The sequence below is a fragment of the Oncorhynchus masou genome, chromosome 15, assembly GCF_036934945.1.
Source record: "Oncorhynchus masou masou isolate Uvic2021 chromosome 15, UVic_Omas_1.1, whole genome shotgun sequence".
In the NCBI taxonomy this organism is placed as follows: domain Eukaryota; kingdom Metazoa; phylum Chordata; class Actinopteri; order Salmoniformes; family Salmonidae; genus Oncorhynchus; species Oncorhynchus masou.
In genome coordinates, this window is record NC_088226.1 from 48,096,699 (window position 1) to 48,113,897 (window position 17,199).

The following is a 17,199-nucleotide window of genomic DNA, read 5'->3' on the forward strand; positions in this document are numbered from 1 at the left end:
ACAGTAGGCCTAGCCCCTATATCAGTGTGAATGATATTGAAGTCATATATTACTTTGAACAAACATTGTTAATAAGCCAGATTAATTAATGATAAGGCCTAAAACGAGAACGAAGACAACAACTTGTTTCACTTTACATGTACCATAATTTCTCCTCGTGGGCATATAATATTAAAACAACGCAGACTATGGACGGTTTCATGCATATCCAAACTTTTCGCAGTAGCTGGATAAAGATCCATTATAAATAGAAAGGGAGAATGTCCACTCATCATTATACTGCTCCCAAATAGACCTGTTTTATGAACATAATCGGAACCATTTTAGGGTTCAGATCACATTCCCACAACTCCAGAAGTTGCATTGCACTGGCGCTATGGAAGTGGTAACCATAAAGCCAGGAAGGTGAATCATAATAATAAGATTGGTTGTCAAATAAATAAAAAGGAAACATAAAACAAGCAATAGGTTTTGTTAACAAAAACAACAGCAACAACAATAAATACATGTCAAATGTAATAAGAATAAAAATAATAAAAAGGCACGCATTGCTGTTGAACCCGCCTTCGTTATAGTAGGCCCAATGGGAAGGTTGGGGGTTTGAACATATGAAACGGAAAACAAGCAATTGTTACAGGTTACAGATAACTTCTAAATACTCGGTTCACCGGTATTCACCGACGTTCTCATCTCTCGTTTCATGATGGGCATGGACACGTAGCCTACTGTACATCATGGAGTTTTTGTTTTGTTTTTTGCAAACGTCCAAAACAGGACCTGGCTAAAATAATGAGGGCCTGCCCACAACGCTCAAACAAAAAGGGAAACACTGTTTCCTCTCAAACGTTATATTCGAACAAAGCTTCAGTGTTTAAGATGCATTTCCAAGCGGTCTCGGGAGCCAAACCCTTTATCGAAATTCTTGACTTCACGATTGCATTGGGCAGGACAAAAAAGCCTTCATTCAGAGGAGGCTATATGCTTGTTTTTTAACCAAATAAAACGAAATGGGGAAAAAAACATACGTTTTTTTATGTTTCTAAATACAAAGTATACAGGCACCAAAAGCACATTAGGCTACTCTTGTTCCATGCGCATATGGACAGTGTGCGTCACAGCTGGATGTCAAAATTCATGCCACAACCTACTGCTTTACCGCTAAAACCGGCTTTTGGTTGGTCTTATATATCCCCATCAGCGCTGCCTGAAATTACAATTTTGGATCATGTTTTTAAGGACACACATAAAATACTTCAACTGTCCCATCTGAGCTGAAATAAGACAGGTAAATGTCCGAAACTGGCATTAGGCTGGAAAATGCCAGTGCGCCAGTTACAACAAGCTGAAAACTGCGTTTTACACTAGCGCCACCTTACCGCTAGCCAAAAATAGAGCCCTATATGTTTTAGGTTATATCTTGGCTGGTCCATCATTGCATCTATAGCTCTGCCTATGAATTGGAAAGTGGTTACATTTCTCCAGACCCACCAAAACATAGGCGAGAACCGCTTTATTATTGTTTAACTTCTTCCAACCATGTTTGATGCTAACCGAACCAGTACTGTACCAGCGAATGAAAGACTATATGGGAGGCATGGACGAGAGGGTACGGGACACATGGAGACCGGTGATTGGCTAACTATTGGAGAGAGACAAGCAATGATTGGATAAGAGTATGCAAGATACTGTCACTCAAAGTATTCCTCAAGCGGTGAGTACTAAAGACAGCAAAAGACTGAAGATGAGAAAGGAGGAAAAACTCACTCCCTCAGATGGTAAAACAGGAGTCTAGAACTACACAACTCAAACCAGGAATCATATTCGAAGCTGCAGAGACAGGAACGCTCTTGCTATTGGAGGACCTTTTAAACGCCACCAACGTCAATGCCATACATTTAGCCAATGGGACACTGTTACAAGTTGCTACCAAACACGGGCAGCTATCAGTCATTAAGCTCCTCTTCCGCTGTGGGGCCATGCTGGATGTGAGGGACGGCGAGGGTTGGACACCCCTGCACAGGGCAGCCTTCAGGGGCTAAGGTAGCCGGGGCCCTAATCAAGGCTGGGGCCCCCATCTACGCCCTGGATAAACACTCTATGACTGCCCTCCTCCTGGCTGCCAAGAATGACCACCTTAGTATAGACAGAGCCCTAGTGGAGGAAGAGAGAGAAGGAACCAGCAAGAGCTCAAAAAATCTGACCCAGACTCAAGGGTCATTCCTCCATCTTGCAGCCAGGGAAGATGACGAGAAGATGGTTGAGGTACTCCTCCAGAGTGGGGCCCCTGTGGATAACCATAAGATAACGCCCTATTCCATGTGGTCAGCCGAGGACTTGAGAGAAACACAACTGTCACCCTGAAGGCAAGAGCCACAGTCAACCACACGATCATAGACACAGCAGTCTAGCTCAATCATGGGTCTATTCTCTGGCTGGTGCTTGGTATGTACAGTTTACTACTGTGTTATGTTTTGGTTCTAAAGTGAACCTATTAAAACACATTAGGCTTGTCCAAACAGAACTGAACTTCTGATACTGATATTATAAACAACAGGGCATGCTCAAGGTGCTCTGAGTGTGTACACCCTGGTTTCTGCTCTGTTCTCTGCTGTGAGGAAGAACCTGGATGGGGTTGTATCTGCTCTGGTGGACAGTGGGGAAGATGTCAACATGTGTGCACACTCCTCTGCTGATGTCAGCTGACCTGGGACACACTGAGAAATTCAAGTAACTGACAATATACTATAAATGTGATGCTTTTTAGAAGTCATTTTTATGGTGTTTGTTCCTTAATGTTTTACATTTTTCAGAGTGCTAGCTGCCAAACAGTCCAGTGTGGGTGCTACCCTCCCAACCTCTCCTCAGCCCAACACCTGGCTGGCCAGAGTGGGAGTGAGGTCATAACCCAGACCCTGCTGTAGATGGGCTCAGACCCCAGCACCCCAGGGCCTAAAGCCAATGCAAACATAACAAGTCTACTATAGTGGGATTACAGCTAAAAGCAGGAGCTCAGGTATTAAAACACTTCAATTTGATATGAGGACATAATGAAAATGTGTTACTGTATCGCAGTGGCGACCTGTCATTAAGGGCAGAGCCCCACCTGTTTAGCTAAAAATAAATACATATATACAAACATACATACTGTGGGGCAAAAAAGTATTTAGTCAGCCACCAGTTGTGCAAGTTCTCCCACTTAAAAAGATGAGAGGCCTGTAATTTCTATCATAGGAACACTTCAACTATGACAGACAAAATGAGAAAGAAAATCCAGAAAATCACATTGTAGGATTTTTTATGAACTTATGGTGATAAGTATTTGGTCACATACAAACAAACAAGATTTCTGGCTCTCACAGACCTGTAACTTCTTCTTTAAGAGGCTCCTTTGTCCACCACTCGTTAACTGTATTAATAGCACCTGTTTGAACTTATTATCAGTATAAAAGACACCTGTCCACAACCTCAAACGGTCACACTACAAACTCCACTATGGCCAAGACCAAAGACCTGTCAAAAGACACCAGAAACAAAATTGTAGACCTGCACCAGGCTGGGAAGACTGAATCTGCAATAGGTAAGCGGCTTGGTTTGAGGAAATCAACTGTGGGAGCAATTATTAGTAAATGGAAGACGTACAAGACCACTGATAATCTCCCTCGATCTGGGGCTCCATGCAAGATCTCAACCCATGGGGTCAAAATGATCACATGAACGGTGAGCAAAAATCCCAGAACCACAAGGGGGGACCTAGTGAATGACCTGCAGAGAGCTGGGACCAAAGTAACAAAGCCTACCATCAGCAAGGGTGTTGAAGATGACATGTGGCTGGGTCTTTCAGCATGACAATGATCCCAAACACACCGCCCGGCCAACGAAGGAGTGGCTTCGTAAGAAGCATTTCAAGGTCCTGGAGTGGCCTGGCCTGTCTCCAGATCTCAACCCCATAGAAAATCTTTGAAGGGAGTTGAAAGTCCATGTTGCCCAGCAACAGCCCCAAAACAACACTGCTCTAGAGGAGATCTGCATGGAGGAATGGGCCAAAATACCAGCAACAGTGGGTGAAAACCTTGTGAAGACTTCCACCATAATTTGCAAATAAATTCATTTAAAAAAATCCTACAATGTGATTTTCTGTATTTTTTTTCTCATTTTGTCTGTCATAGTTGAAGTGTACCTATGATGAAAAAAAGATGAGGCCTGTAAATTTAAGTGGCAGAATTTGCACAATTGGTGGCTGACTAAATACTTTTGCCCCACTGTACATACATACATACATACATACATACATACATACATACATACATACATACATACATACATACATACATACATACATACATACATACATGCATACATACATGCATGCATACATACAGTGCCTTGCGAAAGTATTCGGCCCCCTTGAACTTTGTGACCTTTTGCCACATTTCAGGCTTCAAACATAAAGATATAAAACTGTATTTTTTTGTGAAGAATCAACAACAAGTGGGACACAATCATGAATTCGAACAACATTTATTGGATATTTCAAACTTTTTTAACAAATCAAAACCTGAAAAATTGGGCGTGCAAAATTATTCAGCCCCTTTACTTTCAGTGCAGCAAACTCTCTCCAGAAGTTCAGTGAGGATCTCTGAATGATCCAATGTTGACCTAAATGACTAATGATAAATACAATCCACCTGTGTGTAATCAAGTCTCCGTATAAATGCACCTGCACTGTAATAGTCTCAGAGGTCCGTTAAAAGCGCAGAGAGCATCATGAAGAACAAGGAACACACCAGGCAGGTCCGAGATACTGTTGTGAAGAAGTTTAAAGCTGGATTTGGATACAAAAAGATTTCCCAAGCTTTAAACATCGGAATGAGCACTGTGCAAGCGATAATATTGAAATGGAAGGAGTATCAGACTACTGCAAATCTACCAAGACCTGGCCGTCCCTCTAAACTTTCAGCTCATACAAGGAGAAGACTGATCAGAGATGCAGCCAAGAGGCCCATGATCACTCTGGATGAACTGCAGAGATCTACAGCTGAGGTGGGAGACTCTGTCCATAGGACAACAATCAGTCGTATATTGCACAAATCTGGCCTTTATGGAAGAGTGGCAAGAAGAAAGCCATTTCTTAAAGATATCCATAAAAAGTGTTGTTTAAAGTTTGCCTCAAGCCACCTGGGAGACACACCAAACATGTGGAAGAAGGTGCTCTGGTCAGATGAAACCAAAATTAAACTTTTTTGGCAACAATGCAAAATGTTATGTTTGGCGTAAAAGCAACACAGCTCATCACGCTGAACACACCATCCCCACTGTCAAACATGGTGGTGGCAGCATCATGGTTTGGGCCTGCTTTTCTTCAGCAGGGACAGGGAAGATGGCTAAAATTGATGGGAAGATGGCTGGAGCCAAATACAGGACCATTCTGGAAGAAAACCTGATGGAGTCTGCAAAAGACCTGAGACTGGGACGAAGATTTGTCTTCCAACAAGACAATGATCCAAAACATAAAGCAAAATCTACAATGGAATGGTTCAAAAATAAACATATCCAGGTGTTAGAATGGCCAAGTCAATGTCCAGACCTGAATCCAATTGAGAATCTGTGGAAAGAATTGAAAACTGCTGTTCACAAATGCTCTCCATCCAACCTCACTGAGCTCGAGCTGTTTTGCAAGGAGGAATGGGAAAAAATGTCAGTCTCTCGATGTGCAAAACTGATAGAGACATACCCCAAGCGACTTACAGCTGTAATCGCAGCAAAAGGTGGCGCTACAAAGTATTAACTTGAGGGGGCTGAATAATTTTGCACGCCCAATTTTTCAGTTTTTGATTTGTTAAAAAAGTTTGAAATATCCAATAAATGTCGTTCCACTTCATGATTGTGTCCCACTTGTTGTTAATTCTTCACAAAAAATACAGTTTTATATCTTTATGTTTGAAGCCTGAAATGTGGCAAAAGGTCGCAAAGTTCAAGGGGGCCGAATACTTTCGCAAGGCACTGTACATACATACATAGAGGTTGACCGATTAATTAGGGCAGATTTGAAGTTTTCATAACAATCGGAAATCGGTATTTTTGACACCGATTTGGCCAATCTTTTTTACACCTTTATTTAATCTTTATTTCACTAGGCAAGTCAGTTAAGAACACATTCTTTTTGCAATGACGGTCTAGGAACGGTGGGTTAACTGCCTCGTTCAGGGGCAGAATGACAGATTTTACCTTGTCAGCTCGGGGGATTCAATCTTGCAACCTTACAGTTAACTAGTCCAACGCTCTAACCACCTGCCTCTCATTGCACTCCATGAGGAGCCTGCCTGTTACGCGAATGCAGTAAGCCAAGGTAAGTTGCTAGCTAGCATTAAACTTATCTCATAAAAAACAATCAATCATAAATCACTAGTTAACTACACATGGTTGATGATATTACTAGTTTATCTAGCGTGTCCTGCGTTGCATATAATCGATGTGGTGCATATCGTTGCTCCAATGTGTCACGGTCGTCCTCCTCTTCACCTGAAGAGGAGAGGCGAGAAGGATCGGAAGACCAATATGCGGCGTGATGTGTTCATGTTGAATGTTTTAATTAAAGAAAAAACTGAACACAGAAACACTATACAAAAACCAGTAAACAAAAATAACAACCGTGAAGCTAATGCAAGCTGCGCTGAAACAAGCCATCAACATAGACAATCACCCACAAACAAACAGTGCAACCCAGGCTACCTAAGTATGATTCTCAATCAGAGACAACTAATGACACCTGCCTCTGATTGAGAACCATACTAGGCCGAAACATAGAAATCCCAAATCATAGAAAATCAAAACAGACTGCCCACCCAACTCACGCCCCTGACCATACTAAATAAATACAAAACAAAGGAAATACAGGTCAGAACGTGACACAATGTGTACCTAACCATAAACATCAATGCCTTTCTTAAAATCAATACACAGAAGTATATATTTTTAGACCTGCATATTTAGCTCAAATAAATCCAGGTTAGCAGGCAATATTAACCAGGTGAAATTGTGTCACTTCTCTTGCGTTCATTGCACGCAGAGTAGGTGTACATGCAACAGTTTGTGCCGCCTAATTTGCCAGAATTGTACGTAATCCTGACATAACATTGAAGGTTGTGCGATGTAACAGGAATATTTAGACTTATGGATGCCACCCGTTAGATAAAACACAGAACGGTTCCGTATTTCACTGAAAGAATAAACGTCTTGTTTTCGAGATGATAGTTTCCGGATTCGACCATATTAATGACCTAAGACTCGTATTTCTGTGTGTTATCATGTTATAACTAAGTCTATGATTTGATAGAGCAGTCTGACTTAGCGATGGTAGGCACCAGGAGGCTCGTAAGCATTCATTCAAACAACACTTTCGTGCGTTCGCCAGCAGCTGTTTATGACTTCAAGCCTATCAACTCCCGAGATTAGGCTTGTGTAACAATGTGAAATGGCTAGCTAGTTAGCGGGGAGACTTGGAGTGGTTGTTCCCCTTGCTCTGCATGGGTAATGCTGCTTAAAGGGTGGCTGTTGTTGTAGTGTTCCTGGTTTGAGCCCAGGTAGGAGCGAGGAGAGGGACGGAAGCTATACTGTTACACTGGCAATACTAAAGTGTCTATAAGAACATCCAATAGTCAAAGGTTAATGAAATACAAATGGTATAGAGAGAAATAGTCCTATAATTCCTATAATAACTACAACCTAAAACCTCTTACCTGGGAATATTGAAGACTCATGTTAAAAGGAACCAAAATCAAATCAAATTTTATTTGTCACATACACATGGTTAGCAGATGTTAATGCGAGTGTAGCGAAATGCTTGTGCTTCTAGTTCTGACAATGCAGTAATAACCAACAAGTAATCTAACTAACAATTCCTAAACTACTGTCTTATACACAGTGTAAGGGGATAAAGAATATGTACATAAGGATATATGAATGAGTGATGGTACAGAGCAGCATAGGCAAGATACAGTAGATGGTATCGAGTACAGTATATACATATGAGATGAGTATGTAAACAAAGTGGCATAGTTAAAGTGGCTATTGATACATGTATTACATAAGGATGCAGTCGATGATATAGAGTACAGTATATACGTATGCATATGAGATGAATAATGTAGGGTAAGTAACATTATATAAGGTAGCAGACTGGTATAGGAATTGATTGAATATGTCCGTAAACACACCAGCCAGCTGGTCTGCGCATGCTCTGAGGGCGCGGCTGGGGATGCCGTCTGGGCCTGCAGCCTTGCGAGGGTTAACACGTTTAAATGTTTTACTCACCTCGGCTGCAGTGAAGGAGAGACCGCATGTTTCCGTTGCAGGCCGTGTCAGTGGCACTGTATTGTCCTCAAAGCGGGCAAAAAAGTTATTTAGTCTGCCTGGGAGCAAGACATCCTGGTCCGTGACTGGGCTGGATTTCTTCCTGTAGTCCGTGATTGACTGTAGACCCTGCCACATGCCTCTTGTGTCTGAGCCGTTGAATTGAGATTCTACTTTGTCTCTGTACTGACACTTAGCTTGTTTGATAGCCTTACGGAGGGAATAGCTGCACTGTTTGTATTCAGTCATGTTACCAGACACCTTGCCCTGATTGAAAGCAGTGGTTCGCGCTTTCAGCTTCACGCGAATGCTGCCATCAATCCACGGTTTCTGGTTAGGGAATGTTTTAATCGTTGCTATGGGAACGACATCTTCAAAGCACGTTCTAATGAACTCGCACACCGAATCAGCGTATTCGTCAATGTTGTTATCTGACGCAATACGAAACATGTCCCAGTCCACGTGATGGAAGCAGTCTTGGAGTGTGGAGTCAGCTTGGTTGGACCAGCGTTGGACAGACCTCAGCGTGGGATCTTCTTTTTTTAGTTTTTGTCTGTAGGCAGGTATCAGCAAAATGGAGTCACCAGCTTTCATATGTTCTCATGTTCTGAGCAAGGAATTGAAACGTTAGCTTTCTTACATGGCACATATTGCACTTTTACCTTCTTCTCCAACACTTTGTTTTTGCATTATTTAAACTAAATTGAACATGTTTCATTATTTATTTGAGGCTAAATTGATTTGATTGATGTATTATATTAAGTTAAAATAAGTGATCATTCAGTATTGTTGTAATTCTCATTATTACAAATAAATACATAAATAAATCGGCCGATTAATCGGTATCGGCTTTTTTTGGTCCTCCAATAATCGGTTACGGCGTTGAAAAATCATAATCAGTCGACCGGGCATTCGGAAAGTATTCAGGCCCCTAGACTTTTTCCACATTTTGTTACGTTACAGCCTTATTTTAAAATTGATTGAATAGTTTTTTCCCCTCCTCAATCTACACACAATACACCATAATGACAAAGCAAAAAAACGTTTTGACATTTTTGCAAATGTATTCAAATAAAAATACATGATATGAGTTGCAAAATGAATAGGAAATATAGTCAAGACGTTGACAAGGTTATAAATAATGATTTTTAATTGAACTAATAATTGTGTCCTTCAAACTTTGTATTCGTCAAAGAATCCTCCATTTGCATCAATTACAGCCTTGCAGACCTTTGGCATTCTAGTTGTAAATTTGTTGAGGTAATCTAAAGAGATTATACCCCATGCTTCCTGAAGCACCTCCCACAAATTGGATTGGCTTGATGGGCACTTCTTACGTACCATACAGTCAAGCAGCTCCCACAACAGCTCAATAGGGTTGAGAGCCTGAGACTGTGCTGGCCACTCCATTATAGACATAATACCAGCTGACTGCTTCTTCCCTAAATAGTTCTTGCATAGTTTGGAGCTGTGCTTTGGGTCATTGCTCTGTTGTAGGAGGAAATTGGCTGCAATTAAGCGCCGTCCATAGGGTATGGCATGGCATTGCATAATGGAGTGATAGCTTTCCTTCTTCAAAATCCATTTTATGTTATTTTAATGGACAAAAGAAATGTACTTTTCTTTCAAAAGCAAGGACATTTCTAAGTTAAACTTTTTAACAGTAGTGTATGTATTCAGACCCTTTATGTAGTACTTTGTAGAAGCACCTTTAGCAGCGATTACAGCCTCGAGTCTTCTAGGGTATGCTTGGCACAAGCTTGGCACACATGTATTTGAGGAGTTCCTCCCATTCTTCTCTGCAGATCCTCTCAAACTCTGTCAGGTTGGATGGGGAGTGTTGCTGCACAACTTTTTCAGGTCTCTCCAGAGCTATTTGATTGGGTTAAAGTCAGGGCTCTGCACGGGCCACTCAAGGACATTCTGAGAGTTGTCCTGAAACCACTCCTGGGTTGTCTTGGCTGTGTGCTTAGGGTCGTTGTCCTTTTGGAAGGTGAACCTTCGCCCCAGTGTGAGTTGATAAGCACTCTGGAGCAGGTTTTCATCAAGGATCTCTCTGTACTTTGCTCCGTTCATCTTTGACTCGATCCTGACTAGTCTCCCAGTCCCTGCCGCTGAAAAACATCCCCACAGCATGATGCTTCCACCTGCATGCTTCACTGTAGGGATGGTGCCAGGTTTCCTCCAGACGTGACGCTTGGAATTCTGGCCAAAGAGTTCACACTTGTTACGTCAGACCAGAGAATCTTGTTTCTCATGGTCTGAGTCCTTTAGGTGCCTTTTGGCAAACTCCAAGCGGGATGTCATGTGCCTTTTACTGAAGAGTGGCTTCCGTCTGGCCACTCTACCATAAAGGCCTGATTGGTAGAGTGCTGCAGAAATGGTTGTCCGTCTGGAAGTTTCTCCCATCTCCACAGAGGAAATTTGGAGCTCTGTCAGATTGACCACCGGGTTCTTGGTCACCTTCCTGAACAAGGCCCTTCTCCGCCGATTTCTCAGTTTGGCCTAGCGGCCAGCTCTAGGAAGAGTCTTGGTGGTTCCAAACTTCTTCCATTTAAGAATGATGGAGACCACTGTGTTCTTGGGGACTTTGAATGCTGCAGAAATGTTTTGGTACCGTTCCCCAGATTTGTGACTCGACACAATCCTATCTTGGAGCTCTACGGACAATTCCTTCGACCTCATGGCTTGGTTTATGCTTTGACACGCACTGTCAAATTTGGGACGTTATGTTATAGGTGTGTGCCCTTCTAAATAATGTCCAATCATTTGAATTTGCCACAGGTGGACTCCAATCAAGTTGTAGAAAAATCAACATGTAAAAAGAGGATGCACCTGAGCTCAATTTCCAGTCTCATAGAAAGGGGTCTGAATACCTACAGTACCAGTCAAAAGTTGAGACACCTACTCATTCAAGGGTTTTTCTTTATTTTTACTATTTTATACATTGTAGAATAATAGTGAAGACATCAAAACTATGAAATAACACATATAGAATCATGTAGTAACCAAAAAAAGTGTTGAACAAATCAAAATAATATTATATTTGAGATTCTTCAAAGTAAGCACCCTTTGCCTTGACAAAAGCTTTGCACACTCTTGGCATTCTCTCAACCAGTTTAACCAGGAATTATTTTCCAACAACCTTGAGAGTTCCCACATATGCTGAGAACTTGTTGGCTGCTTTTCCTTCACTCTGCGGTCCAACTCATCCAAAACCATCTCAATTGGGTTAAGGTCAGGTGATTGTGGAGGCCAAGTCATCTAATGCAGCACTCCATCACTCTCCTTCTTGGTCAAATAGCCCTTACACAGCCTGGAGGTGTGTTGGGTCATCCTGTTGAAAAACAAATGATAGTCCCACTAAGCGCAAACCAGATGGGATGGTGTATCGCTGCAGAATGCTGTGGTAGCCATGGTGGTTAAGTGTGCCTTGAATTCTAAATAAATCACTGACAGTGTCACCAGCAAAGCACCCCCACACCATCACACCTCCTCCTCCATGCTTTATGGTGGGAGCCACACGAGGAGATCATCTGTTCACCTACTCTGTGTCTCAAAGACACGGCGGTTTGTACCAACAATCTCATATCTGGACTCATCAGACCAAAGGACAGATTTCCACCGGTCTAATGTCCATTGCTTGTGTTTCTTGCCCCAAGCAATCTCTTCTTATTATTGGTGTCCTTTAGTAGTGGTTCTTTGCAGCAATTCGACCATGAAGGCCTGATTCACGCAGTCTCCTCTGAACAGTTGATGTTGAGATGTCTGTTACTTGAACTCTGTTAAGCATTTATTTAGGCTGCAATTTCTGAGGCGAGTAAGTCTAATGAACTTATCGTCTGCAGCAGAGGTAACTCTGGGTCTTCCTTTCCTGTGGTGGTCTTCATGAGAGCCAGTTTCATCATAGCGCTTGATGCTTTTTGCGACTGCACTTGGAAGAAATTTTCAAAGTTCTTGAAATTTTCTGGATTGACTGACCTTCATGTCTTAAAGTAATGATGGACTGTTATTTCTCTTTGCATATTTGAGCTGTTTTTGCCATAATATGGACTTGGTCTTTTACCAAATAGGGCTATCATCACCCCTACCTTGTTACAACACAAATGATTGGCTCAAACACATTAGGAAAGAAAGAAATTCCACAAACTAACCTTTAACAAGGCACACCTGTTAATTGGAGTGCATTCCAGGTGACTACCTCATGAAGCAGGTTGAGAGAATGCCAAGAGTGTGCAAGCTGTCAAGGTATTTCTGATTTAATTTTTAATAAGTTTGCAACATTTTCTAAAAACCTATTTTCACTTTGTATTGTGTGTAGATTGATGAGGTAACAAAATGTGGAGAAAGGGGCCTGAATACTTTCCGAATGCACTTTATATGTATATTTTGTTGCCTGTTTTTCATGTTATTTTGGCATTAATACCTGTCACATATCAGTTTGCAAACAATGTAAAATATATATATAATTGAGTTAATTTTACAAACATGGTCTCTTTTTTGCTTTCTTGAGTGAGGCCGCTCAAATGTTGTTGTTTCAGCCGAGCTCAGTGCTTTCTGCGGTGGTGGGGCAACCAGTGGAAAATATGGAGCGTAGGGGTTGGTAATGTTCTCTAGTTGCGCTGTGATTGGCTCAGTGTTCTGTCACTCATGGGGACACTACGTCACCCCAAAATCTACGGGAAGAGCTCGAAAATTCAAGCCCATTGGGTGCTGCCATAGAATTACATTAGAAGTGCCAATCCAAGAAGGCTCAAGGTCATTGGCCACAGATAAAATGACGTCAAATCACGTTATATCTACCATAGCTTTGATTGCACTGATCATGTCAACATCATACTTTCAAATCTTTGCTAGCAAGCTAGACAAGTAGTCATCATCCTTAATCACATCACGACAATCTACAGGCAAGTCCTTCTCAATCCCTGTCATATGAAGGGAAATATGTGCTCATTGGCCATTGGACATGAACATTACACAACAAGTTGGAAATCGCAAATTCAACATTGAGTGGTTTGGAAGGAATCAGTAGCTAACAGTAATCATTGCAAAGCAATCACTAGCCTGCTATTCAGTGGAGTGGGTGTGTGGTCCGAGTTCGGATTTTCGGGTCTCTTTACCAAGCATAAAATGATAAACATTCAACATTGGCCATGCTGTCAATCCAGCATGTTTTCTGCTGTTTTCAAAACAACTGGAAACTGGGAAATCTCATACTTCAGTGAGTTCAAGACAACTGGGAACTCTGAAAAAAAGATACCCGACTGGGAAAATATGTTTTGAACCGTTATCCAACTCGGAATTCCTTTCTCGAGCTCCGACCTGAAGATCACTGACATCATGATTTGACCTTATTTTTTCTTTTTTTTCTCAGTTGTCTTGAAAGCATCATAGATCCAGAGAATGCCAGACTTTGATGACAAAATTTGCCCACAAGAAGGACCACCGCACCATCTTCCTTTTCAAGTGAGCACAGTACAAGGTGAGTCCAAAAATGTATTGTATGCTGCTGCATAAATTATGTAATATGCCATGGAGATATGTAGACTGTAAGTAATACTAAGTGTATGTTGTGTAGTAAGCTGTTAGTAGCTCATGTGCCTCACCCTAATACTTTTTTCCCTTTACCCCCCTTAGCATACTGTTCTGACTTGGTGGTGCACATGTAGCCTATAGCCTGTTTTAGAGATATGTAATCATCGAATATGTGACTGACCGGCTCGATTCGGTCTTGTGTAGCAACATTTAAAGTTGTGTTTTTTACATTGGATAAAAGTAGAGACTCAGCTAGAAAAATTAATATCATACACTACAGTTGAGGAACAATGGGAAAGTAATTCGGCTTTGAAAGTTGATAAACTTGTAACCTCAATTTTGAGAAAATGGCCTTTGAATATTTTGGTAACTACTGGAGAGCTCTTCTTTTTTTACACCCATTCGGCATCCTTCACACCCTCTTAAGCTTTAGCCCCACCCATCTCTGTAAGGGTTGATCTTAGTGTTCTGTCCTAACAACAGCAGTCAAGCACACAAGCTAACTGGCTAACGTTGGCTAGCTTGCTAGCTACTTCCAGACAATGAGAGAACAGCTCACTCTGACCATTTTGCTCGCCCTAGCAGAGCTGGTTAGGTTGTTTTTATGTTATCTAGAGCATGGTGACTGCAACTGTTTTGCTGGCAACAATTTACTATTTTTTTTGTCCACGTTTACTGACACCGGCCATACTCAACCGGTGTTGAGTGTTCATAAATGTGTCAATTATTCAGCGCTCTGGCGCACTCAGATGAGAGTGCTCTGATATCAGAGTAGATAACCAGAGCAAATTTACCAGCTTCGTCGATTAACAGTTGCAGTGACATTCTATTGAAATGTTTACTTGCATAGTGTAGTCTTTTGTTAAGACATGTAGCTAGCTAGGTAAACAATGAACCATAATACCAACTCATGACATTACTACCCTGCATGATTATGCAGGTAGCCAACCAACCAGGTTCAATGTTAGCTATCTAACATTAGGCTATAACTAGCAAAGCAATTGGCTCTGATATACAAATAATATTACTACACAGATCATACACGTAATGTTAGCTAGCTGACCTAACAACAGCAGCCGAGCACCCAAGCTAACTGGATAAATGTTGGCTAGCTTGCTAGCAACTTCCAGACACAAATGAGAGAACATCTCACTGACCATATTACTTGCCCTATTGAAATGGAAACTTGCATAGTGGAGTCTTTTGTTAAGACATGTAGCTAACTAGCTAAACAATGAACCATAATCCCAACTCATGACGTTACCACCCTGCATGATTCTGCAGGTAGCCAACCAACCAGGTTCAATGTTAGCTATCTAATATTTGGCTATAACCTGCAAAGCAAATGGCTCTGACATACAAATAATATTACTACACAGATCATACATGTAACGTTAGCTAGCGAGCCAGCTAACGTTAGCTAGCTAGATAACAGTACACTTTAACTTGAAATGTAAACGACTTTGTCAAAAATGTAATACATGTAAAATGTCATATCAAAATGTGTAACCACGGATGCCATGGTTGCCCTTAGTTTGAAGATGTAATCCAGAGACAGGTGTTTTCACCATCTCCTTAGCTATCATAATCTAATTTCACTGATTTTCAAAACTCGGTCCTCCAGAAAGTGGAGAGCAACACTTATGCAGTTCTACTATATATATATATATAGATATATAGATATATAGAGATAGATCATTTTGATTTAAAAAAAAGTTTACGTTCAAATGGCTCTCCTGTGAAGTAGTGACACGCGACATACGTCTAGTTTCCTGAAACAATTCACATTTTGTCTGCTTACAAAGGGGTGGCAGGTAGCCTACTGGTTAGAGTGTTGGACTAGTAACTGAAAGGTTGCAAGATTGAATCCCCGAGCTGACAAGGTAAAGATCTGCCGTTCTGCCCCTGAACATACAGTTAACCCACTGTTCCTAGGCCGTCATTGAAAATAAATAAAAAATTCTCAACTGACTTGCCTAGTTAAATAAAGGTAAAAATAAAAATAAATATGCCCCCTTTATTTATCCTACGGTTCTGATTGGTGTACATGGAGAATACTTTAAGAGCGGCCCATGTTCTGAATTCTGTCGCTGTATATTTCAAAAGTGCTGAACAAATAGTTATATTGACTATGACTGTGCTAGCTCGCTCAAGAATGTCTTAATCGAAAATACAGAGTGCCTCTTATCCACCCCTCGTCCCCTTATGTACATCTCAATTGTCAGTAGAAATGCAATTTGTTTAAGCAAGTCAGCCCTATCAGCTGTTTAAAAAAAAAGGAAGTTAATGAGGCTGAATTAACTGTTTCGCTGCCAGACAAGGCTCCTCTGAATGCCAGGAGTAGCAGTGGTAAGGATTAATTCCATGGTGCTGAAAAGAAAGCTCTGCTGTTGGGACAGCTTTATGTCAGCCCTAACAGTTTGTGGGAACCGTTTGTCACCGTTATAGTGCAATGAATGTATTGTTTAGTGTTGTGTAGTGGCTTGTCTGGCATGCATCATAAACGTTTTGGGGGAGTTTTCCTCACCAAGATTTACATGCTAAAATCGCCACTGCTGTGAGATCTGGAACTAGCACACATTCCCCTTATTACTTTTATCAAGCTCCAGTTTAACATAAGAATATCCCTCCTCTTCTCTCTCCTCTCAGGTGAATGCAGCCTCCCAGGCTGGCCTAACCCCCCTCCACATAGCCAGCCACAATGGCCACCCAGACACAGTGAGCCAGCTCCTGGAGGACCAGGCAGACCCAGGGGCCAGAGATAGGCAGGGCAGGACCTCCCTACAATTGGCAGCTACCACCCAAAGAGAGGGGGCTGTGGTAGGACTACTTATTTTAGCTGGGGCAGACCCCAATGCCACCAACAGGGAGAAGACACAATTACACTTGGCAGCCATGGAGGGGAGAGCGGATGCCGTGTCGACGCTATTGGTGGAGAAGTCAAAGGGAGGGGCCAAAGATATGGACAGCTCCAACCCTTTCCACTACGCTTCGGCTAACATGCTGACCACACCGACCATGTTGCATGCGTGAGCATTGGAAAATAAATCTACACATGTTTTGTGTGACTGAAAATGGGTCAAAATTCTACAAAGATCCAGGGAAAAAAGTACCTTGTGCATAGCCAGGCGCTAAAATCAAACTTGGTTCTATTTTTTTATATCTATTTTTTACATTTGAGACACTGCCTCTCCAATCTCCTCATTGGTTTTTATAAGCATATACACATGTGGGTGATTGAAAGCTGAACTGAGGGCCATACTCCAATCCACTTTGTAGTAATGCACCTTAAAGTTGGATGCCAACCCCAATATA

General features: G+C 41.7%; 1 protein-coding gene across 1 annotated transcript; it reads left to right on the top strand.

The window, feature by feature from the left end:
* Positions 1-376: 376 nt before the first annotated feature.
* caiap (CARD- and ANK-containing Inflammasome Adaptor Protein) lies at positions 377-16,917 on the top strand. Its single transcript, XM_064990292.1, is given in 8 exon segments — positions 377-385; positions 1,499-1,656; positions 1,793-2,035; positions 2,037-2,321; positions 2,577-2,672; positions 2,674-2,750; positions 2,830-2,960; positions 16,534-16,917. Coding segments are annotated over 8 exon segments (1,383 nt in total).
* Positions 16,918-17,199: the final 282 nt, after the last annotated feature.